Genomic DNA, 26859 nt, shown 5'->3' with positions numbered 1-26859 from the left:
ACAGTCTCTTGATAGGTTTTTCTTTTAAATGAAAAGCAGCCACAGAAACCTGCAACTTTAAGGAAAGGAAGAACAATGAGGAGAAAGATATTGTTTAATACTTTGCCCCAACGACTTTATTTCTATACGAAATTACATCCCTCCCCACAGCTGGCCAATCTGATAGCTTTTCACAGGGACCTGGGTATATTTGTATACTGCTATTCACCAACGTTTCATAGCAGCTTACTACTGTTCATATATTACCTGTGTAATATCTAGATTGGTCCTAAACATGAGAGAAAGGAAGGAACAGGAGTATTAAAAGGTCACCATTTCCTAAGGATGTTCAAAAACCATAGTAGCCTCATACACACTCTTACGAGTGATTCTAAAAGAATAACTAAAGATATCAGATGGAATAGTACACACACACACACACACAAATTAGAGTGAACATGATGCTAGCTCTTTAAAAGGTTAAAATAATACACCTATAATCAATATACTAGTAAACAATTATGTTGACGGCCATGGAGCCAATTCTGGGATAGGAATTTCTATTTTGGGAGATACGAATACGTAGAGCATATGAGTAGGAAAGATGTAGAAGAGTCCATTTAAGTGACTGAGCAGTGACGGAGCAGTCACTAAGTGTAAGCAAGTTTAGAGTTGTGATAATATTATGGAAAAGATGAGCAATAGTGAACAGGACTGGGGAGCACAAGTGGGAGGCAATTGGACAACTTTAATTTTCATGGAGATCTGAAAGAGTTAATTTCTTCCCCCCTATGCTATTTTCCTCTGTTTTTCTCCCTTCAACCCCAGCCTTTTTTAAAAAATGGAGATAATGAGCCCTTCAGGTTCAAAGACATCTATTCATGTTTAATCATCGAGATTTTTGGTTCAACCCATAGTCAATAAATGTAAATACATCTCGGTCTCTAATGTGGCACCAATGTGTCCATATGCTCTGCTCTTCCTCCCAAATGCTGTTTATTGATTATTATTTTTCTCTTGTTCTTTTCCAGAGGGTGGGGAGCATTATTATTATTATTATTATTATTATTATTATTATTATTATTATTATTCCATCTTTTGTCCAATGCTGGCAGCAGCTATGAGATGGGGCTAGAGGAAAGGTTGGGAGGAGGAATGACAGAAAGGCTCTATTACACTTCACTTCCTGTGTCAGATAGAGTGAGGAGGAAAAGCAGCATTCCTCAATGAAAAAGCCTTCTTCTGAAGTGTATTGATCAGGAATTGGAGGGAGCAGAAAGCTACTTGCAAGCCTGCCTTCTAATAGGGAGCTACTGCTGAATTCCTCCAGCTCCTTCCCATTCACAGATAAGAGGTATTTGCTTTGGCACCAAGTGGTAGTACTGGGGAGCATTATTAACATGCCACAAAATGGAGTTTTGCAGCATTTGGGGCATGTGGACCTTCACCAAGCATGAAACTTTTTTTGGGGGGGGCTTGCAGACTAGATTGTTGAAGCTAGGAGAAGGGGGGGACTTTGCTATGGATAAGGAGACAATGTACATCTCCTTCCATTTTCTCCCAAACTTGCTGTTGCCACTGGTAATTTCTTTCACATTGTGGGTCTTGCACACGCCCCCCGCCACATACAACCTTTGGTGGGGTTAAGCAGGTTGAAATGGAGGAAAAAGAACTGTTGTTGTGCAGCAGGCACTGTCTGTAAACCATGTCATTACCAAGACCAAGAGGTGCTATTGGAGGGGGTGAGAGGAAGGAAGGTAAAGAATGGTGAAACTGTTCTTTCTTTTGGGACTGGAAATTGATTTGGGGGTGATCTGGGTGAGTGAAATAGACTTGCCATCTGAAAGGATATATTGATGCTTTTAATAGCTGCATCATACTGATGAGAGACAGGAGCCCTCTAGCTCCATTGCTGGCAGATTTCCTCAAATGATGCTGCCTTGCTCTTTTATTTTCCATTAGTTTTCCCCCATTTTTTCTTCCTCCTCAGTGTTGTGCTTCAGTTTGAGGGATTAAACAGAAAGGAGGAACAGCTGAGCCTGGGAGCATTTGGGGAGTGGCCCTTCAGGGAACAGGCAAAAGCTGGCTGAAGGCCCATGCAGCTGACAACAATTCCCAATCCCTGAAGCAACTATTGTTCTTGGTGCCTTGTCTTTGTCGTTTGTATACCAGCTCCTTGATCTTGCCTGGACTTATCCTAACCTTGGACTGGACCCTGACTACTCTTTGATGCTTTCCTGAATCCAGTGTTGTTCGACCCGGCTTCTGACAGATACTTCAGCTTTTGACCATGGACTGTTTGTTGACGTTTCCCTCCTGCTTATTAACACCGGTGATTTACGACACCCTATTTTCATCTTCTCTTGCTTCTGGGCTTTCTCTTTTCTTCCTTTCATAGCCCCATTCCCTCCAACAGGTATAGACAGGTTAGTGAGAGTGAGGATGTGAGTTTGGAGGGGGGGGGGTTGGAGGTGGTGAATGAGATTTGCAGAGCAATCCTATGAGTTCAGTGGGACTTATTCCTATGCAAGCATGCATAGGATTGCCGCCTTGGAAAACAAGGAAGCAGCCCTGAGCTCCCTTCAGTATGAGCATCTTTCTGTGTACAATTATGAAATTTTCTCAGCAAGATATAACACCCCCTTCCCCTCCCTAACCATTTGCATCTCACATTGGGATGTCGAGATGAGACCATTCTATAATGTAGAGTAGAGCAACTCATCTATTCATCCTGTTTACACCCACCCACTGGGATTGGAGTGTCTGAACAATACATTCCCAGAACAGCTGAACTCCTCCAATTCATTTGCTGGGATTAAGGAGTCTGGGGTGTGAATTCTGTCCTCCCTTCTTCATTCAGAACTCTTTTCATCTGTATCGAGCTCTTCCCATGTGTATCAAAGGGGCTCTCTCACCACTATTTAAAGTTCCGATTTAAAGGATTTTTCTTACCCTCCTCTTCTAACAATTCTAATTAATTTATTTGCTCCACCAGTCCCTCTTCCCCCTTTCCTCCTTGTCAGATCAGTAGAATTATAATGGATCCTCTTGAATTTGCATTATTTTTACACAGCACTCACTACACACACAACATCATTAAACCACTTACCACATCTGTCTCCATGGACTAAATCATAAAATAAAATTAAAAAATCACAGATCCAGTGCTTTCTGGTGAAAAAACATGGATCTGATGCATGAATCTTCATAAAGGGAAGTGCATCTTGATATCACACATAGCTAAATTATGGAATTAACTACCACAAGATGTAGTGACAGATACCAACCTGGATGGTTTTAAAAGGGGTTAGACAAATTCATGGAGGATAAGACCATCAATGGTTGCTAATCATAATGGCTGTATTTTATCTCCGGTATCAGAGGCAGTATGCCTATGTATACCAGTTGCTGGGGAACATAAGAAGGATGGTGCTATTGCATCCATGTCCTGATGCGGGCTGCCTAAAGGCAATTGGTCGTTGAAGGAACAAAATGCTGTAATAGATAGGCCTTCTGATCCACTACAGCTCTTCTTATAATTTTTACAAGGAATCCCCACACCAAAACACTATCAAATCATCAGTCATCTCAGTGTCCACAGATGCGTTCTGTGGTTTGATGGTTGTTTTGTTGGAATGTAAAAATCATCACGATACATGAAGATTCATACTTTGGATCCATGTGTTTATTCTATGTTGGCGCTAGTAAGCATCAGATCGGTGATCTTTACTGTTTAGTCTATATACACCAACGTAAGCTTTAATTCCATGGTGGTTTTGTATGGATCCCATGCAAAAATTAAATTCGTGATAATCTTTATCTTCTGGCTACACCTCTTACAGCAGCCATTTTGTGGTAGTACCCTCATCACTTCTACAAAATTCCAAATGTCCCAATGGATTCAAAAAGGCTGGGGACCCCTACATCAACATATTTGCACAATTACACAGGAACAGTTAACTTATACGCCTTTTTACATTTTGATACCAATTAGTAGCTAAAATAGCCATGCTTCACAATGGGAATATACTTATTTCTTAATAACGGCAACAATACTACAATACCTTTTTCGATAAATATTCTTTCACTGCTTAGGAATACCTGCATTAATTTGCCATCTGTACAACTGCAAACACATATTGAAGAGAACCTTTTACACATTATCAATTTCACTGTAGGCAGTGCTACTTTAGAGATAAAGTAGCTTTGTCAGAAAAAAAATTGCCCACAAGCCTCAAAATTTTTGTAAGAGATGTCTTCATTTTCTTTCATTATCTTTCCTTTAGTATTTTTTTAATTCTGAAATCTAAATTTAGATTTGGTAATGGCTGCTTGGTAGTAATTATATTGTGTGTGCCAGCTGTAACACTCTTCTCATCCATAAATTTCCCCAAGTACAGAGTCCTTTTTAATACAGAGATTTAGCTCTTATTTATATCAGAATAGCAATAAATATTGAAGGCCTAATTTAAATATCCTTCTTAAAACTAAAACACTCAAGTATATTAACAGAGTTTCAATAAATTACTACAAATTCAGTTATGAATTGCCTGAAAAACTATTTTGAGGACCATATTTTGTAGATTGCCTTTTCAGGCTGGCAGCTATCTTCCGCCAGGATAAAATCCAGTTAGCAATCATAATTTGGTTACCCAGGCCAAGCCTGCTTAACAGGCTATGCCTGCCTCACAGACAGAATGGAGATTTCCAATAAAAACAAAGCTCTACAGGAAAGGGTAATGACAATTCAATAGGTGACATTTTTATCAGTGTCTGAGGTAAACCACTACATAAATATAATAAAAAAACCAGCAGGTGAATTATGTTCGTGGAAGAGCTTTACTACTGGTTAGTGATCTAGTCTTCACTCGCTGTAAGCAATAGTAGCCTATGGTACTTTTTGTGTATTAAAAAGTGGATTCTGAAGCCAATACTAGCTAAGAAGAAAGTTACTATGCAAAACAGAAATGACAAAGTCCACCAATAATAGCTCATGTGCAAGACACCTAACAGAACTTTCACTAGACTAATAAGATAATTTTATACAGTGTTTATAAATAAAGCACTTGATGGTACACAAACAATCATACCAATGTCATAGCAACTCTATCAGTCTACACAGAACTCTGGTATATTCCCATTTCAACTACACAGACTTTATCAGAAACTGCTATGGACAATTCTTAAGGTACATAAAGGTGTGTTATGTATCTTAAGAATTGTCTATAATACTTCTTGATGAACATGTATAATCGAAACGGAAATATACTGATATGGTTATGTCAGTGGTATGATTATGTACCATCAAGTGCTTTATTTATAAACACCATATAAAATTGTCTTATTAGTCTAGTGCAGTTCTGTTAATCTCTTGCACCTTGTGTGTTTGTTTTGAGTGAAGAAGAAAGTTCACAGCTAAATCTGGAATGCTGCTTACATTCCAGATTTTTCCTTTGTCACTTGGGCATGTAATCCGAGAGTGTTTTCAACTCTTTCAGACTTATTCTTTTTTAGTAAATTCAACTAAGCTCAAACCTGTACCTGCAAAGAAATACGGACAACATCGTACTCCTCTATTGGAAACTGTCGCAGGCAGGGGTATTCCATTTTTGCAACAGAACACCCACACCCAAAATGAATTCCCCCGAATGGGACTTACGTGTTTTACAGCCATGTTTTTAATGGCCTATTTTAGGCTAGTAACCTAATGTTACATATATCCATTAAAACGTTGCATTTCTTTCTCCAAATATTAAGAAGGTACTAGTTTTTTTTTATCTCTATGTACCTAAGGAACAGTTTCCCTTATGCTATCATGTTTAATTTACCTCCTTTTTGGATAACAGAATTCTTCATTATTTAACATTTTAAACTACATTCTTCTTTTTATGAACAGGTAACTAATAGTTGCTTTCCATGCAATGGAAAATCCTGATTAACACCTTGGCAACAACCTTCCAGTTTTGGCAATAAAAAAGCCAGTGCATTCAGTGTGTTTCCACAGGAAAGTACAAATGCTCTTTTCTTGAGTTTTCTGCAAACCAGAAGATACTCAAGGGATTAATTCAACAAGCACACAACTCTTTTTTGTATATAAATTACATTCTAGGTCAACGTTCTCTCTGTTTCTTTTGTGGTTAAATAATAAATCAGTCTTTCTTGATCATTTATTTTAATAGTTAAGTCTGCATTGAGAAAAGTGGACTCTCATACCACAATTTCTGGACATCAAAATCTAAATGTGCAACATTAAGCAAGATATAACTATTTGGGGTAATAACTGAATGTCCTAAATACAGTTTATACTTTCCTGTACATCTTTCTATCTCTCTGTTTGGTTGTACAAAAACTGTTAGTTTTTTTAACATGCTATCATTTAAGAATTTCTTGGCTGGTGTAATCACGTGTGCATACCTGGTTAATGGCTGAAAAGTCTTTCTGTTTCTTTGAGAACATTCCCAAACTCTTATTTGCCTCATAATCCTAATTCACATTGGCAGGAGTGGAGAGCATTTCCTAGGGAGAGTCAGCCCAGCAGAAGGGTACTGTTTAACTCTTCCTCTGCTTGCCACCCTGCCACTAACCATTTTCTAAAGCACCGCCTTTCCAGATACAGGCTTCTCAAAGATCTCAGCAATAGCCAACAGTGCTCAGAACCTGGACACAGCATCTAATTCTTATACCCAAAGGAATCAACAAGGTCATCAAAAAAGTAGTTGAACTTCCTAAACAGAGTAAGTTTGAAAGAGTTGAAAAAACCCTCTCAGATTACATGCCCAAGTGACAAGGGAAAATAAAAAGATGGAATAAAAATCAGTATATAAATCAAGAATGTACTTACTTTGCAGAATTATTTCTGATGTAGACTTTAGGATAAAGATTTTGGATTTTTGTATACTAAGCACACACAACTTTAGAGAGTGGACATACATGTGATAATGGCAGACCTGTGTGTAAATTTGAGAGGTGATTTTAAGCAGAAAAGCAGCCCCTCCCCAGGTAGTTTTTCCCCCCTGTACAGGTTCATCTCCCTCTTTGGGGGAAGGAGTTTGAGGGGGAAAGTGATGAGTAGAGGAAGAATTCAAGACCCCCATTTGCCTACTGACTGGATGGAACTCCGAGCAGGAGCAGGGTGAGGATATGCTGCAACATTTTGTTGCAGGTCCCACTTGTTACTTCTGAAGGTAAAAGACGTGTACAGGCACCCATAATTAACCATTCAGGTTCTTCCGATTTCAACAGAATTCAGGTGCAGGTAACTTTATCTGGATTTTGCTAAAAACTGTTCATTTTCCAGTTCAAACAAATTATTCATGTCCTCTGTTCTACACTTTATAAAACCTGATTTCATTACTCTCGTTTGATGTGTCACACTAAAATATATCTGGAAGCTATTGATCCTCTCCCACTCCTTCAGGGTCTCTCTTGATATTCCTTCAGTTAACATAAAAGCTAGTGTCAAAATTATATAAAAGTATTTTAAAGTCATTTAATATACAGCTAAAATTGCGTGGCCAACTTACGGAACATTCACTGAGCAGACATAAGCTGCAATTAATGTGAAACATGTCTGTGCACTTCTGCCATTTAAATACAGCATAATGCAAGATCAAAGGAAAACAGGTCAAAGAGAAACATCAATACATTTTTGCTCATTTTTTACTTTTTTCTCCTTTCTTTAATTTAAAGGTAGGAGAATCAAGCTGACAGCCCAATCTGAAACTGCAAAATTAAAGCTTGTTTTCAATACATTGTATTACATCGACTAAATGAAAACACATACCCTCTCAACACATATATTAGAGTTTGGCGTATCATTGATGGCTCTCACAGGTTGGGACAATCTCAGCCTCCCACTCGTTAATATTTATATAAACAGTTTTTAGAAATAAATACACCTTCTACATAGAAACTTCATTAATATGTTGAAAAAATAATAATGTTTGGGGGTTTTGTTTTGTTTGTGGCACTGAACATAAAGATAAGGGTTGCAATCCTGTTGGCTATAGTATTGTCTCTGTAGCATTAGTAGTTATAATTAAGTGAGCACAAGAAAAGATTATGGGTGAAATCCTGCTGACTCCAAATACACAGAAGAGTGCGCAAAGCCATCCCACAGAAGCTAGCATAGACCTGCCAGGTCACTGCATAGCTTCTGGTATATGCATAAATTCCAGAGTATGGTCTTTTTCACCTCCACTGGGAGCATCCAGTATCTTGCTCTTTCTCATGGCCCCACATATGGCTCTGCTCCTGCTTTTTCCAGACATAGCCTGGGCACAAGGACCCTGGGCAAGAAGGAGGTTCCAGATCCCCTAGGAAAGGCATGGAAGCTCACCTTAGAGCATGGGCTCTCAACAAGGGGGGAATTTCCCCCCGGGGGGATTTTAGGGTTCCAGGGGGGGAATTGGGACCACTATTCAGCAAAGTATGATGTCCTGTAGATTATGTCTTCCATTTAAAGGAGCAATGCAAAGCATGGGAGCTGAGATTGTAAAAGGGGCCATGCTTTGCATCGCCCCTTTAAATGGGACTAATATAGAAAAAAATAAAAGATTTTCAATATTATATGCATATTATTTGGAATGCACCTTTTGAATTAGACTATCTTGGGGAGGGGGGAATTATATCTTGAACAATGGTGAAAGGGGGGAATGGAGCATAAAAGGTTGAGAACCACTGCCTTAGAGCATATAGATTGGCAAAGGTGCTGAATGTGCAAGTAGTGTGGCAGTGAATTGCCAATGGCCTAGCAGGGATGTATTAGACATTAGTTTCTATGGGGTAGCTCCACATGCTCTTTTACAATATATTAGAAGATTTACTGCAAATACAGAATACAATCCACACCAATGTTGCACAGGCATGGCTCCATCAAGTTTGGAATGAAGCACCACTTTCACAGTACTTTTGGACAGAGTAAAATCACCAGAAATGTGTTGGCCAAATCAGCATTGTCCGATGAATGATGCAGAAAGATCCAATACCACCTCAGAGCAATTCTAAATGCCAAAGTAGAAAATTCAAACCAAGATTTGTAATCAGATTGTCCATCTCTTTAAATTTAAGTAAAAAGCACCTACAGAGAAGTGAGGAAGGTGAAGCGGTTCAGATTGGGATTGCAGTGCAGGGGTAGTAAACCCTTTCCCCATTAAAATCACCCTCTTGAAGCTGCTAATCCCCTGTTAAGGAAAACATAGGTGTCCTCTTCTACATACACCACAGATCCAATCTGAATCATACCCTCTCCCACCTGCCACTGTTTTTTACCTTAATTTAAAGAGGCAGGATCATAGTTATCCAGTTTTATGCTCAGGGCTACCCACACTGATAGCCCTACTCAAAGAAATCTGATAGGAAACCCATAACATTAGATGATGATCAAAGACAAATGTCAAATTAAAAAAGTAATAAAGCACATTAACAAGGCCTAGACTATTACCCAAAGTCCTGCTGAAACAAAAAAGTTTTTGCCTGGCTCCAAAAGTATAGCAAGGAGGAAACCAGTCTAGCCTCCCTGGGAATTCTAGAGCGAGAGTTCCAGGGCCCTTAGTTTTCAAGTGTTCAATCTGACTTGATAAATACTTGCTTTCACCATATGTGGATGCATTCCTGCAGCATTCAACTATGATGTTATATTAAAATGATGTGGCAAAATCACCCTGTGTTGATAGCTCCATGTTCCAAAAAAACAGAAGATCTGACCACAACTTCAGATGAAAATTTCAGAGTAACATGCAAACTCTGCATGCACAAAGGAGAAAGTACACAATTGTCATAAAAAGAGAACAATTAAAGTGCAACGTGCTCCCCCAACATCCCAAAATGTTTAGTTAGGTTTAGCACCACAATGCATCATGTGCTACATGCACCATGCCCACTGCTCCTCTATTTCTGTATTTGTGAGGCAGTGGGTACAAAAAGAATTCACTTTCTTTTCCCTGTGGAGCAGAAAGCAAGAAAACAGAGTATCACTCACTATTACAAACAATGACCAACCACCAAGCCCAACCAAAATTTGTGGGACCTTGTTTAGGAAGAGGGGGAAGGTCCACAAGTTTTGGGTGGACTTAGTAGCCAACTATAATTTCTAGTAGCCAGTGAACCATTGTATCTAAGAGCCAGCTTTCTTGCTTTCTTCTCCACAGAAATAAAGTGAATCCTTTTTCTACCTACTGCCCTGTGAGGGGGTTTAGGGAGGTGGGTTGAGCCTTTGTTTATAGGTGGTCAAAGTACTGCCTTCAGGTGGTCTTTGGACACCAAGTGAATGAATCATCTTCTCCTTGTTATTGGCATTATTACAGTATAACACTTTATTACTGACCATAGAAATAGGCTACACAGAGCAGGTTTGAAATACTCCCAGGGGCTGTAAAGAGTCATGTAAAAAGCACAATTACTTGGTAGGCCTTATGTTGGGCAGACATAGACAGCACATAGAAATTCGAATTGGTCAGTTTCAAGCCACTTCTGTGGTTAGTTTCCTCCAATCACCATGGTTCTTCCCCTAACACCCTTCCAAGCAGAAAAAAAGGAAAAAAGACACCCCTGGAGTGGGACAATGCTCATGTACCTTAGATACCACTTTTCAAACTGATATGGCAGAGGGAGATAATGCTGGGACCAGACCTAAAAGACTTCATATGTTCTTACATTATGTAGGATGAGGCCAAATTAGGACCGTGGGGAAGTTGGAAAAGGCCAGGCATACCATAGCTACACCAATGAGATGTCACAAATCATGGTATTATACCAGTGTTATAATACTGTTACATTGGCACCGTAAGCAAATATGCTGGCACACATATTTAGAATATAATACTGTTACATTGGCACCGTAAGCAAATATGCTGGCACACATATTTAGAATCAGGTTGTCAAGAAATTTTTATATTTCAACGTAACAGCTGTCTCCCAAAGTCTTTCAATACAGTTGACATAGTCAGCCTTTGGGAAGACATCTCAAAACCTATTTGCAAGTGCTAAATCCAGTTCAATACCATTTGTATCGAAGGAGAGAATGTGACTCCTTCCTTGGCTACTGTGTAGCAAGTGGTTGGTTGGATGAGTGTGTTTGTGGTTGGTGATGGAGGCAGGGACAAGCAACAACAGACGGCTGCAGTCATGTGTGTTTCAGTCATGGGAAACAGAAGTAGGCCAAGTACTTAAAACCAAATGCCGGCCCCTACAATTCAGTCCATTAGTAACTTGGTAACAAAGATACTCTGAGCTGCTCTGGGAGAATACATGGTCATTTTCAGCCATGTGGGTAAGCCAATGAGGGGTATGTAGAAAAGTGGCAACCAACACAGACAGCAGCATTTGGCCCATCAGTGGGCCACGAAGCATGGCAGTGTCATATGTACCCACACTGCCCAATTTCCAGGCACAGCATTGTTTTCTGGGATAACAAGTACACCCGTCATTTGCATAATGGCATACAGCTCAACCACATCTCATTCACCAGGCTGACGTAAATGATACCGAATCTTCTACCACCAGCTTTTCCCATCATGTCAGAGGCCACCCGCTGCCCACACATTTTAGTTACCCATGTGGGTGAGAATGACATCAGCTCAGGAATAGGGAAATCATTTCAGGATTAGGTATAGGCACATTATAGAATTACATCAGGACATAATAATTAAGTGTGCATAGTACAATCCAAGCTGTTACAAAGAAGGGCATGTGCATGCCTGAATCTCCAAAGGCTCTAGATACAGCCTGAAGAAAAATTAATAGAAATGTAGGGAGGGCAGCCAAGGCAAATGCTGGCCTCTACACTGCACATCCGGAGATACAGCATTCCTGGCCACAACTGTATAGAGGTGATGGCTTATAGTTCTCAGAAGAGGGCTGTAATATATTTCTACATGACCTGCAGTCACAATTGCTAGAGGTTTCCCAAGAGATAGCCCATTCCTATGACTGAGACAGTGTGGTTAGGATGAAGAATAACAAAGATGAATGGGTATCCCGAGGCATTAAGCTGGGTGAAGGATGTTCCTCATACCATTCTGCCAGGATAGCAGGACTGGGAGAAGCAGACAGAAACAACCTTGGGGCATACCTGACTTGCACACTCAGAGTTTGGGGGGGGGGCTTGCACAGGGCTCCCCTCAATACTACAAGATGTGTGGTGAGTATGATATAGGGGCAGTGAACTAACTGTTCCTAGTCAGAGCCAGGGTGAAGCTCTCCCAATTGTTATTATCCCTTAATTCATACTGTTCTACTAGCTAGTAAAAGTTGTTGAAGATTCTATTCACTAAAGTTGCGGTCAGATTTTAACCCAAAGCTTGTGTCTTACCTCTTTATAAACTGCCCAGAGAGCTTTGGCTATGGGGCGGTATATAAATGTAATAAATAAATACATTTATTCATCACTCTGTCCACAACAGGTGAGATGTAAATGGTACAGTGGGATGTCTCAAAAGGGCATGCTACAGGCCCTTCCAGATTTCCTTTGCTGGTTCCTACACTATGCATAAACCTAGGTGAAAGGGGAACTCCCCTCTCCCTTGGTCAGAGTATAAGGGACTGTATTGTTCCTCAATCCTAAATCAGAAATCTCTTCTAGAAAAGAACTTATGGGCCGATGAGAAGGGGCATTAGTCAGAGTGCTGTAGAAACACTATCATGAAATTGGCTTCTATTCCCCCAGAGGAGGGGAAATAAGCATTCCCACCTCTTGCCCTATCTTTGTCCCTTGTACACCAACTGCAAAATAAAGAAAGCTCATTGCCTCTCAGTCAGCAGAGTGGCAATGTCCATTAAATAGGTTCTAACACTTCATAATTTCACTAGGGTGGATTCCTCAAATCTGGCTTACACTCAAGATATAACATTCACAAACTGGTACCCAAATTGCTAGTTCACTAATAATATTTAGGATGCTTGCACACATCAAGAAGTACTTAAGAGTACAATCCTACGCATGTTTAGACAGAAAAAAGTCCTACAGTGCTCACTGACTGGGCCATACTGGGAGTTGTAGAACCTTTTCCTGTCTAAACATGCATAGGATTGTGCCCCAAGGATGTTAGAATTTTAAACTGACTTTAAAACACTCCTGCAGCTGCAATCCTAAATACATTTACCAGGCAGTAAGTCCCATTGGATATACATAAGATTGTACTATTAGCACTACGTTTACAAATCAATGAGGCTAAATTCAAAGTAAATGTGTTTTAAGTCAGGAAGTACAACACACATTCAAGAGTTCATGATATCATTTATTTTCTTCCTTTTTACACCCTTCCCTCCAAAGAAAAATTGTGAAAAGGAACTCATCCAAAACAAACCTATTGTAAAAAGTAAATTGTAACTATACTCATTATAGTACTTTTAAGAAGTTGTATAGTGAGTAAGTATACCCAATAAAGTTTATATTCACAAATATGTCCAAGAATGCTACCTCAAATGCATTGCAAGTGGATTATTCTACTAAAACATAGTATTTATTTAAGGTATGATTTTAATTTAAAAGAAAGTTCAAGACAAAACTATATAAATCCAAACAGAAACAATTACAATGCTAAAATGCAAGAAAATTCCACCTCAAATTTCAAGTCTTGTTGCTTTAATCATCAATGTAAGAATTTCAACATTTCTCTCTTCTCTCCTCCGACATGCAGTATTCCTTCCATTATGTTTGGCTGAGATTACAGTTAAACTGACCAACTATTTTCTTTAATGAATTTAATTTAAAACGGATTATACTATAATGATGGAGGCTGAGACAAAAGAAAATGACCTGAAGTATGAAGGCCCTGGACTGTAGAGTCTAACACTGCTGAGCACAGAAGGGGTTTTTGGGAAAAGACTTGAAAACAGCAGCAGTTCATACCAGTTCCTCCTTGCCACAAGCCTCATTATTAAGGCATCCAAGGGGAATGGAAAGTGATTACTCAAAACGCCAGATCAGAGATAAAAATGCCAAGATTCTGGCATGGTTGAAGCAGTGATGGAAGGAGGAAGAAAAGACTGTCCTACAAAACAGGACGAAAGGTGACAGGCGTGTGAAGATACTAAAAATACTACAGTCCACACAGTCAGCAATCTGGGATTTTTACCTGTGCTGAGAAGGTGGCTGCTGGTGATGGTGGAAGCGGTGAATCATGCAGATGGCTCTCTTCCTCCTCTGGAGAATCATCCAGGAGAACTTTGCCGCTCTTGTTGAGTTTCCACATTATTAGGAGGTGGGATGGAGGAGGAGGAAAAGGAGAAGTGGACGGGTCTTATTTATTCCTGAGAAAGGGGAAAACAGAAAAAAGGTAAAATGGGAATGACTTTGCTATTCAGCTTACACTCATCCTGAAGAAAAAGCATTCACAGACACATGGGTGAAGAAAGCTAGACAGACGAAACCTAGTGTAAAAGCGTGCAGTTATAGACAGGTTACTGAAGTACGAGAAGACACAAAATAGTGGGGAATTAGATACATACATAGATCTCTTTCACACACACACTCCTCACCCCTATACCAGACCACTGCTTCACACTTCATGACTTCACCTTAAAACCACTGGGGACCAGCAGGTTCATCCCTAGACCTTATTCCATAAAATAAGAGGTGCGGGGGCGGGGGGGTTGGTTGTCAATGCCCCAGCGGCCCAGCCTCTCTTAAAATATAACAGGTCTGGCTGTGGTGATGATTCAACTGAGGGGGTGGGGGAAGTGTGTGCAATCTGTGCATGCTCAGGAGCATTCCAGCAGAACTAGGGGAGGGGAGGGAACCCAAAGAAAACGCGTCAAGTGATCAGGCCGCTAGGGAGCCCCTGTATTGGTCAGGCAGAGAGAAAAACAGGTCCTGGGGCTGAGCCCTGCGGCCACAACTGCCCATTCCTGCTGCCCCTCGGCCACGCCTCCAGCAAAAGAAGGGGAGGTGGGTCCAGCTGGCTGCCTAGGCAGCCCCCCAACCCAGCCTTCCTCCTCCTCCTCCGCTCCACGAGGCTTTGAGGGAGAAGAGGTCGCCGCCATACAGAGTGTGGGGTCGGCGGCGAGGGACTGAGGAAGGAAGGAAGGAAGGGAGGAAGGAAGGAAGGAAGGAAGGAAGAGGGCCCGGCTGGAGCTGTCAGGCTCTCTTCCCGTGTGCCCTCAGCGCCCCCCGCGCCGCCACGACCCTTGACGCCCCCCTCACCTGTGACTGCTCCTCGTCGTCGTCAGAGCCGCCACCGCAGCGCGGAGCCTCCGAGCGGCCGCTGCCATGTTTGCGGCTGACTGGGCGGTGGAAGGAGCCAGCAGGAGGAGTGGGGGGGGGGGGCGTGTGTGTGTGCGTGTGTGTGTGTGTATGAGGGAGGGAGGGGGGGAGAGAACGGGCTTGCCTCGTCGCCACGGCAACCCGCGCCGCGCCGTGAGGCCTGGCGAAAGGAGGGAAGCCCTCCTCGAAACCAAAGTGCGAACAAGCCGAGCCCCCTTCCCCTCCTGCGCCCGCGTCACGTTCTTCGATTCTCCCGGCTGTGCCCCACCCCCTGCCTTGGGAGGGGGAAAGTTGATGCATCGTCGCGTTCCTCAGACTGTCCCCAACACGACCACACACACCAGCTATACAGGGACCACCACCACCACCACCACCACCCTCTCACATTACCATTTCTCCACTAGTTGGAACAGGGTTTAGTTCAACCAATGCATTTCGTGGAGGTTCTCCCCTCTCCCTGCCGATGTAAACTCTTCAACATTTTTATTAATGATTTGGACGAGGAAGTGCAGGGAACGCTTATCAGATTTGCAGATGACACAAAATTGGGTGGGATAGCTAATACCCGGGAAGACAGAAACAAACTTCAAAGTGATCTTGATGGGCTGGAGCACTGGGCTGGAAACAACAGAATGAAATTTAATAGGGATAAATGCCAAGTTCCACACCTAGGAAAAAGAAACCTGGTTTTAACCTATAAAGCCCTACATGGCTTGGGACCGCAATACCTGATGGAACGCCTCTCCTGACATGAACCTACCCCTACACTGCGCTCAACATCTAAGGTCCTCCTCCGAGTGCCTACTCCAAGGGAAGCTCGGAGGATGGCAACAAGGGAGAGGGCCTTCTCGGTGGTGCCCCCCCCCCCCGACTGTGGAATGATCTCCCCGATGAGGCTCACCTGGCGCCAACATTGTTATCTTTTGGGCGCCAGGTCAAGACTTTTCTCTTTTCCCAGGCATTTTAACAGCATTTAACAATGTTAAGTTTGTTTTTAATGGACCCCAGAATTGTTTTTAAATGGATACTGTTGTTTTTATACTGTTGTTTTTATGTTTTTGATGGGTTTTAAATTTTGTATACTTTTTAATGTTTACTATTTTTAACTGTTGTAAACCGCCCAGAGAGCTTCGGCTGCAGGGCAGTATATAAATGTAATAAATATAAAATAAATAAATATAAACCAAATGTACAGTTACAAGAAGGGGAAAACTTGGCTCAGCAATACTACAAGCAAGAAGGATCTTGGAAATGTAGATCACAAGCTAAATATGAGCCAACAGTGTGATGGGGCTGCAAAAAAAGCAAATGCTATTTTGGGTTGCATTAATAGAAGTATAGCTTCCAAACGACACTAGGTACTGGTTCCCCTCTATTCAGCACTGGTTAGGCCTCATGTAGAGTATTGCATCCAGTTCTGGGCTCCACAATTCAAGAAGGACGCAGACAAGCTGGAGCATGTTCAGAGGAGGGCAACCAGGATGATCAGGGGTCTGGAAACAAAGCCCTATGAGAAGAGACTGAAAGAACTGGGCATGTTTAGCCTGGAGAAGAGAAGATTGAGGGGAGACATGATAGCACTCTTCAAATACTTGAAAGGTTGTCACACAGAGGAGGGCCAGGATCTCTTCTTGATCATCCTAGAGTGCAGGACACGGAATAATGGGCTCAAGTTACAGGAAGTCGGATTCCAGCTGGACATCAGGAAAAACTTCCTGACTGTTAGAGCAGTACGACAATGGAACCAATTACCTAGGGAGGTTGTGGCCTCTCCCACCCTAGAGGCATTCAAGAGGCAGCTGGACAACCATCTGTCAGGTATGCTTTAAGGCGGATTCCTGCACTGAACAGGGGGTTGGACTCAATGACCTCATAGGCCCCTTCCAACTCTACTATTCTATGATTCTATGAACGCCCCTGCACCAAAGTCAATACCTCCCCAGAGGTAGTTCAAGAACATAAGAAGACCCATGCTGGATCAGACCAAGGATCCATCCAGTCCAGCATTCTGTTCACACAGTGACCAACTAGCTGTCAACCAGGAATCCTCAAGTAGGACAGGAGTGCAACATCACCCTCCCACCTATGTGCCCAGCAACTGGTGTAGTACATAGGCTTACTGCCTCTGATACTGGGGGCCACTTATAGCCATCAGGACAAATAGCCATTCATAGCCTTCTCCTCAAGAGTGAGGTTTGACTCGAATCATTTAAGCTAAACCTGCCAAGAAGTCCCATGGGCACTTTAATATCATGGCAGACATATGTTTTTCTAGCACTTCATTCAGAGGAAATGTGTCAGCCTTTAAAATACAAGACTCTCTTGTCTTTGGCACCAGACTAATGAATAGACCACAAAAGGCTTATGACATAAATAAGAGTGGTGCATACTCCGCCCCAGAATTATCTGGTAACCGCGAACATCCGCGGAGCATTGGACATTCCAAAGTGGAGATTGGCTGCTTCTAAACCCATCAAATAATATCAGAGTGGAAACACGTCCAATCAGTGCTTCTAACATCTCTGAAATTATTCAACCATTCTAAGCGTGCATGTGATGTGTCTAATTGGAAACCTCCCAATAAGGAACATGGGGCGGGGCCGTTTTGATCATAGATATTGACATCTGTGGCTAACTAATTAGGAATTGTCACAGCACTATCCATGACCATGTTCTGTTCTCCTCCAATCGCAGCGTTCGGGGGAGGGAATTTTCTCACGCTCCCTGATTCCACGTGCTCATTGCTATTCTTGGTCTTGTGGCATTCATTTCGGTTAGAGAGAGAAAGAGATTCTTTTGTTTTTTAAATTTTGCTTTTCCTTTATTTTTTTCATAAAGATTATACTTTGTGTTAAGTACTGAGTCTTATGGCTTCATCTCATTTCTATTTCTAATTTTAATTATGTTTAATATTAGTCCTGTAAACTTCAAACATTTAAAACACTCCCTCACATGGATAAACTGGTTTAAGTGGGTCCTAAAATAATAGTCTTATATCTGGTTACAGTGACTGACCACCTCCACCTCCTCCTCCTCCTCCTTCTTCTGTGTGCATAAATACTTTGCCTTGGGAAAGACATGTTGTTCTTTCGGGCTTCACATACTTCTAAGGTGATGAAACAGCATAAGAAGCCAGGGAGTTTCTTCTGTGATGAATAAGTGCTTTAGGCTGAGTAGCTTCATAAAAAGAAAACATTTATGACAGGCTTACTACAAAGTTATATTATCATTATATAAAGGATATATTCAATTGATCCTGTTCTAATACTTTTCTCCTCTGGAAGAAGTGGCAGCTCAACCCCAGATTTCTTACTTCTCACCATTAAAGGAAATGGTTAATTTTAGACTTTGCTCCTGCAATGGAAGCAAAAAGCTCCATCCACATTTTCATTTTAGCTTCCATGTATTTCAGCCACCTTCTGAGGTGGCTAAGATGCATCCCATTCCCAACCGTTCCTATCACCATCACCACCACATTCTAATTACATTGTCAGACAGTGACTCAAGGGGAGATGTTTCCCATTCACAATTTTTGTACCACCTTGCTGGGTTGTTGGAAAGTGTTAATGGTTAAATTCTTCTCTCTATACAGTATGTGGAGAATGCTAAGGAGAGCTGGGTTCCCCCTCATTGGCTGATCCCCTTTCTACATAGTCAGCCCCACTTCCTGAAACCTCAGAGATTTTGAAAAAAGGGTTAAGTTTTCCCAGTGCTTTTGTCTCTCCATTGAATGCTTCCATGAACTGCCTGGGATGACCATCACATGCTATTTTGCACTTCAGGTGAAGGTACTACATAAATTCCTAACTCTGTCATAGACAATGTGCAGTTCAGTTATATGTTTGTTTTCTTTTAATGCACTGTTTTCTTGTACTGATGAAAGTAAATCTGCTCTTTTAATCTGAGCTCTGGAATTGATTCAATTACCCACTTTTGCCTAGCCAATTGCCCATGATCCAAGTTAAGATTAGGTGAATGGAAGAACAGGTTGAGTCTGGCTGGAAAAGCCCCACTTGTAAAATGTTACTTCCCTATTCACAAGAAGTTCTATAGCTCTGAAGCATCTCCAGCTTCAAAGCTAGGAAATCTTGGAAGTGGTGGCAGCAACTATCTTAAAGGGGGCACATCTGCCTGGGCCCCTGTTTTGAGGGTGCCACGTTGGTGCTGTGAGGCCTCCGGCTCCCACATTTGCGCTCCTTCCCAGCATCTGGGAGGAAACGCAAGTGCAGAGTTGCCGCTGCCACTGCACTGAACAACCGAGGGGGGGGGGAATGGAGGGATGGAGGAGGAACGAGGTAGTCAGAGGGGGATGAAGGGAGGGATGTGCAATGCCCGAACCACCTGCCCTCCCTCTAGCTGCCCATTTCTCTCCTCCCCCCACATTTTTTTATTATTTACAGGGATGCGCAGGGCTCTCCTGAGCTCCTGGAGGTCTCCCCCTTCCCTGTCCAGCTGATGGCGACCAATCGGGGCTCCATCAGCTGTGACACACCTCCGCAGCCAAAAAAGTTGGGGCAAGTGCCCGACTTTTTTTTCAGTGGAGTTTCTGGGGTTTGCCCCTGGATAGCAATGGTGGCTGCATCTTGTAGATGACCTCCGAATCCACCCTGGGGCAAACCCTTTATCAAGACAAGCCCTGGGAGTGCCTCCTTGTTTTCACAACTTCTGTTTGGTAATACAAAGTGAAGGCCCAATCCTGTAGCTCAAGTCTCCAAGGTCCAAGTTAACAACATACAATACCAATTGGACACAGTGGCTGTTCATGGCATAAAGTTACTGGGTTGGATCTAGGATCTGCCTTCAGTAGATGGAAGACTCCCACTCATGGTAGGTACCTCCACCCAATTTTTGAAGATTCCCCATACCCCACACCTCAGCTTGACCCATTCTGCAGGGCCCCTTGAACCCTCTATGTAGCATTTTCAGGGGGCTGGAGGAGCTGTTGTTGGAAGGAAGGGGGCTTCCACCAGCTCAGTTGCACTTGTCTAAATTCGGATCCAAACCCAATATCAGCAAAACATGGAAGTCCGTGTAATGCTTAATTTCATGTGGATTGAGCATTTACAGAAATATTATGCCTCAAATAGTCCATTTAATTATATTTATTGAAAAATTATTTCAGGGCAAGAGTAACTAGCAGGCCAGAACTCTGGAGAGGGAGGGGATTGATCACTACACATGAAGTTTGAACTGGCTTCCTATTATGACTATTGGTCTCTGGGGGCTTGCCAGGGAGGGAAAAGGAGAGCAAATGCTCCATTGAGCCTGATAGCAAGCTCTTTCCATGGGCATAGCAGATATCCATGGCATGAAATAACAATCTTATGTGTGACCCATAATGGCACACAGTGAGAATTTTCCATAGTCAAGTCCAAAGCCACACTGGTACATTAACTACATGTGCAGTTCTTTGGATCTTGGTTCAATCTCTTTGGGGAAATATATGCAGTGACCAGATGCATTCAATTTTTGTGGGGTGGGGGTGGGGAGAGCCATACTAAAGTATCATAAAATGTTTCCAGAATTTCTAAATGTCACTCTTAAGTCACAGTTATCTGAGGAGCTTCTGAGGCTAGAAGAAAGAATAAATGTATTCTGTAAAAAAAAGAAAGAAAGAAAAGCTGTCTGTCTCCTCTTACAACAGGGAATAAACATTTCCTTTTTGTAACAGTACAATAGATTATAGCAGTGAGGTGCTGATTTCATGTACAGCAAAATAGTTTCTGGTTCAGGATTCAGTCTCATTCTTCCTTGGCCTCAAATCAATATACTTTTTGGAAGATATATGGAAACTATATTATGCTTTGAAAACTTGATAGAGTCTCTGAAGCTGCTCAGAGATTTTGAATGCTGTAATAAATCAGAGATGGTATATACTGGTAGTCACAGGTGATGTAGGATACATTCATATTTTTACTGGATGAGATTAGGACAGTTCAATTTTTTGTTTTAAAATGGGCAGCAAGTCTAACTGTGGAGTCAACTAGGACCTCAGAGCTAATGCTTTCACAGAGGACGTATCTTCCATCTATTTAAATAAATATGCATATTACCAAAACCTCAGTACGGGAGAAGTATGCCCTCAATAGCCCCAGTGGTGGTTTTCTTGTTTTGTTTGTTTAATCCACTAAGTTTTTTCTGATTAATATAGCCTTAGTTATGATGTTTCCACAGTTGATAATCACATAAATATCATATCCGTATATATGCAATCAGGGAAAGCATGAAAGAAAAGGTGTGTGACAAAATTGTCTGGCAACACCGATAAAATGTATTATTTTAGAGGAAATAAAGGATTAGAAACAAAAACAGTCTTGTGGCGCCTTAAAGACTAACAAGTTTATTATGGCCTAAGTATTCATGGAATAAAACCTACTATTAGAGATGGCTAACAAGGATTCTGAAAAAGATATAAATATTGAATTGTGAAATTGAAAGAGAATAAGACCTGGGTGATATTGTGTAAGGTGAGCCATTCAGGAAATAGACACAGTGGTGTGCTTAGTGATTGACACCTGATTTAAAACCTGAGCAGCAGTTGCTAAGACATTTGGAAATTGAGCTTAGGTTCTTGTACTGTCTTGCTGTGAACTGCAGAGGCAGGCTTTATACAAAATGTCAAAATGATGAAGAAAATTTCACATATCCATCCAACACTCCAGTTATCAACTGTGGACTATGGGCTTAGTACAAGGAGAACAACTCAACACTAAATCATACTATGCTTATCAAGGGCCAATGTGATTCATGTAGTATCCTTGGTTTTTAGTAGAAGAGATTTAGCTTAAGTAACAGGGGTAATATGCCAGTAACCAAGCCAATATATTTGAAGTGCTGGTGACCTTGAAAGCATCGCTCAGTATCATTCAAAAAATGCCAACATCGGTAATTAAAATCAGCATGGTCCTTTGTGTGACTTGTGTTTTGAACCTTCCTGAAAATCCCTACTTCTGCAAATAATCATTATCACTTCCAGCTACAGATACAAATACAAGGTTCCAGTCAAGATCAAGAAAAGGAATGCTTTCTGGGTGACTTTCATTTTTCAACTTACTCAAGTTTCTTTGTTACGCAATATATTAATGGAGCACTTTAATATGTTCCTCCAGTGTTTTTCCGAACCAAAGAAGCTGAAGCATGTGATCAATATAAACATAAATAGCAACATACCTAGTAATTACTAAGCCTAAGAAGAACGAGAAAAAGCCCACTGCTAGCATGGATCATTCACTTAATGAATGTTTTGCATAATGAACTTCTGTTATGAAACCATCTGTTAATAAAGTCCAGCTTTATTTCTCCTGAGAAAAATGAACTTCGTGTACCTTCATGTGTGTGTGCTTCTGTACACACACACACACACACGCACACACACACTGTTCCAAAACATAATTATTATACATAATTCTATATCTTAGATACTATGTCCAATTCCAAATATGGTTGAGCTCAATGTACTCACCATTTTTTGTGAACATGTCCAACAGTGCTGAAGGACTGCAAATGTTTTAACTCTTAGTAGTGAAACTCAGACACTTTGTTGGAAGTAAATTGAGGAATACAGAATTGCAAGTTGTAGACACTGTTGCCTGCTGAGGTCCAGTTGCCAGCAATAGGTAGGTGAAAGGGCAGTCTCTGTGGTAGCACCCCATATATGTCACTCCCTTCCTGAAGAGGTTAGGACATCGTCCTCTCTCTATGTGATTTGCTGGTGTATGAGGATATTTCTTTTGAAAATAAGACTTTCGTTCTATTTCTATATTTCTTGTTAGCTCTGTGAGTATGGGGGCCCTTTTCTTAAAGTTGCTTTTAGTCCTGGGTTGTTTTTGGTAATTGTTTTAATGATGGGATTACTTTTACTGTTATTTTTGCATTTGTTTTTATACTTCTCTATCTGCTTTGAGAGACACTTCTTGAAGGGAAAAGCGGGATACAGCTTTGGAAGACAGTAATTAATTAATTAATTAATTATGTTTGGCTGTAGTAAGCATAGGTCCAAGCTGTTGACATAATTGGCCATGAATGACATGGTTGGGCACTCCTCAAGTACCACATTGTGGCATCTTCACTGTAGAGTTCTAGTCTGTTCCTTTTATCTGCTAGTAAACATAAGTTTCTTCTACCCACCATTGTAACTCATGGAACATTGCATTTAGGCCAGTGGTTCCCAAACTTTTTCAGGTAACCACCCCTTGGTTCCACAGACTCATGCCCAGTGCCCCCTACCCTACCCTATAAAAATCATTATTCAGAATAGCTGTTTACAATGATCCACTAAGGAAGATAATAACAATAAAATTCAAAACAGTAACAATTAATTCAATATGTATTCAAAATCCAATTACATTTTTAAGTGTATTCAATTAAACATTCCAATTCACCGTTAAAAGGACTCTTCCTAAATGGTATTAATACATGTGTGGATTCTTCCCCTATATGGCTTGGGACCAAACTACCTTCTCTCATAAAAATGTCCCTGGGTTTTTTTTTTTTTTTTAATTTTTATTCATTTTCAACACTATATAAACATAGATAAACATTACCAAAATATAACTGAAACAAAACACAATAAGAAAAAGAAAAACATCAAATATCTGCTGCATACATATTGAATGATTGTTGAGTACAAATATCAAAAACTATTACATATACCTTATCATACTACAACATCTTCGTTCTTAACATAAAAGTGCACCCCCCACCTCGGGATCATTCTTGAGTCCAAAATCTAATCGTTTCTTCTGCTGGTGGTTTCCCACTTCCCTTAGTAAACACAAACACTAGGAACTGTTTCCAAATTCCTTCAAACTCATTTATTTTAGTTACGCCTTTTCTCCACTTAATATTACATGTCAGTTTATCATTAATGGCTATGTCCCATACTTCTTTGTACCATTCCTCAATAGTATATTCCCCTTGGACCTTCCAGTTCCTAGCTACCATCAGTCGTGCTGCAACCAACAAATTCGATATCAGCTCTATAGTTCCTTTTCCACACTTTATATCTTCAAATAGTGACAGCAATGCTATTTTTGGTGTTTGTTCTATTTTCATTCCCACTATTTCTTCAATTTCTGAGAACACCATCTTCCATAATCTTTGTACATATTTGCATTGCCACCACATATGTAAATACGTTCCTTTTTCCCCACAACCTCTCCAACAATTTGCTGAATGTTGATCACTTATCTTATTCAATCTAACCGGGGTTAGGTACCACCTCCATAGGATTTTAAAATAATTCTCCTTTATTCTTACTGATAAACTTCTCAACACTCTTTGTTTCCATAGTCCCTCCCAGCTCTGTCGCCCTATTTGTATCTTCAAATCTGATTCCCAAACCATTTTCTCTGTATTCTCTCTAAACTCCTTCTCTAACAATATTTTATATATTTCACTCATTAATCCTTTTGAAACTATACTCCCTCCTTTCCCTTCCTCCTTACTTACTACTAATTCTTCAAACCTCGTCATCTTTCTGCACATTCTATTATCTTTAATCCACTTTTTATTCCATTGCTCTAATTGACCATATTCTAGCCAAGATAGCTTCTTCTCCTTTAACAAATTTTCCATATCCTCTCTTGTTTTAATATCTCTTACCCAATCCTTTAATCTTATTTTATTTTTCTCTTTTAATATTTTACATAATCTACCCTTTAGATCCTCTGGGAAATTCTTTAACATTATTATCGGTGCTAAGGGAGAGTTGCTCGGAAGCAGCTTCCCTTTAAATTTACTCCAAATTTCCCATTGAGTCCTCAGGAGTGGATTATCTATACTTCCAACCCACTTTCTTCCTCCGTCTTTAAAAAAAACATTCTCCAAATTCATCTCTACCTTATTTATGGTTTTTTCTTCCATCCAATATAAATCTCCTACTCCCATAATTGCTTCTACAACATGTCTTAATCTATTTGCTACGTAGTATAATTTTATGTTTGGGAGACCCATTCCCCCCTTTTTTTGGCTTAGGTACCAATTATTTTTATTCACTCTTGCTCTCTTTTCTCCATTACAATATTTATTAATAATATTTTGCCAACTTTTTATCTCGGTTTCTGATATTTTTATAGGTAACATTCTAAATACAAAATTAATTTTAGCTAATATCTTCATTTTTATTAAGGCTATTCTTCCGAACCAAGATAAATTTAATCTTTTATATTTCTCCAATTTCTCTAATACCTCTTTCTTTAACCTCGTTAAATTTTCCTTTTCAAGATTCTCTAAATTTTTTGTAATTTTAATTCCCAAATATTTAATCTCATTCTTAACTTTCAATTCCATTCCCTTAAATTCCCAATCCTTTTCTTCCTTCTTGGTATAGTTAAACAACATCATCTCTGATTTAGACCAATTTATTTTTAACCCTGTAATTTCCTCAAATTCCCTCAACTGATATTTAATTCTTTCTAACTTTCTTAATGGATTCTTAATGGTCAATAAAGTGTCATCCGCAAACATGTTTAACTTTATTTCCCTTACCTCTCCAATTCCTTCTAACTCTTCATCCTCCCTTAGTGCCTTCGCCAAAACTTCCATAACCATTACAAACAGGACCGGCGAGAGCGGACATCCTTGTCTTGTTCCTCTGGCTAGTCGTATCTTTTCAGTAAGTCCGTCATTTACCACCACTACCGCCGTATTTTGGGAATATAGCTGTTCTATTACATTTTTAAATTTATTTCCAAATCCCAATTTATCTATAATACTCTTTAGTGCCTGCCAGCTCACACAATCAAAAGCTTTAAAAATATCTAATGCCATAATACCTGCCTTAATATTTGCTTTTTTAATTACATTTATTACATTTAAAACTCTACCCACTAAATTATGCATATGCCTTCCTACCACAAACCCACATTGATCTGCTCCTATATATTCTGCCAAAAATTTATTTAGCCGTTTGGCCATAATAGATGTAAAAATTTTAGCATCCTGATTTATTAAAGAAATAGGTCTATAAGAATCGGGATTAGTCAAATCTTTATCTGGTTTTGGGATCAGAATTATCACTGAATGTTCCCATGATTCAGGTATCTTCTCTCCTGATAATATCCTATTATAAAGTTCCATTAATTTTGGAACTAAACAGTCTTTGAAGACCTTATAATATTCTGGACCCAAACCATCTGCTCCCGGTGATTTACCAACTTTTAACTTATCAATAACCTCTTCAACTTCTCTTTGAGTTATTACTGACTCCATTAACTCCTTATATTCTAATTTTATTCCCTTCTTTATAAACCTTCCAATATACTCCTCCACCTTTTCTTGTTGACTTTCTTTACCCTTATACAATTCCTGATAGAATTCCTGAAAATTTTTTATTTTAGCTTTCATTGCATGACAATAATTCCCTCGGCTATCTTTCAACGTTTCTATCCCATTCCTCCCTTTTTCTTTTTGTGTGAGCTTGGCAAGCAACCTCGAGTTCTTATCACTGTTTTCAAAATATTCCCTTTTCATATACATTAAATTCTTTTGAATCTCTTCTATATTTAAATTTTCTAATTGTTTCTTCTTAGCTTGTATTTCCACTAATTTATATTTATCTTTAACTCGCCAATATCTTTCCTCCAAGTTTTTAATTTCTATCTCTAACTTTTCCTGTTCTGCACGTTGTTGTCTTTTTAAACTACATGTTTCTCTAATACAGATTCCTCTTGCTACAG

At 40.2% G+C, this 26859-nt stretch overlaps 1 protein-coding gene across 2 annotated transcripts in view; it reads right to left on the bottom strand.

The window, feature by feature from the left end:
• The window catches only part of TDRP (testis development related protein), a 35151-nt gene extending 19957 nt beyond the window's left edge, over positions 1-15194 (bottom strand). For both annotated transcript variants that reach the window (XM_063125101.1, XM_063125102.1), the window contains exons 1-2: positions 15122-15194; positions 14055-14229 (exon numbers count right to left, since the gene is read on the bottom strand). In XM_063125101.1, coding sequence (XP_062981171.1) covers positions 14055-14171 — 117 coding nt within the window. In that variant the 5' untranslated portion in view covers positions 14172-14229; positions 15122-15194. The remainder of the gene's footprint in view (positions 1-14054; positions 14230-15121) is intronic.
• Positions 15195-26859: the final 11665 nt, after the last annotated feature.

Source organism: Elgaria multicarinata, chromosome 4 (genome assembly GCF_023053635.1).
Source record: "Elgaria multicarinata webbii isolate HBS135686 ecotype San Diego chromosome 4, rElgMul1.1.pri, whole genome shotgun sequence".
In the NCBI taxonomy this organism is placed as follows: domain Eukaryota; kingdom Metazoa; phylum Chordata; class Lepidosauria; order Squamata; family Anguidae; genus Elgaria; species Elgaria multicarinata.
Note: the sequence above shows the minus strand (reverse complement) of the source record. Positions and strands in the feature narration are given on the sequence as shown.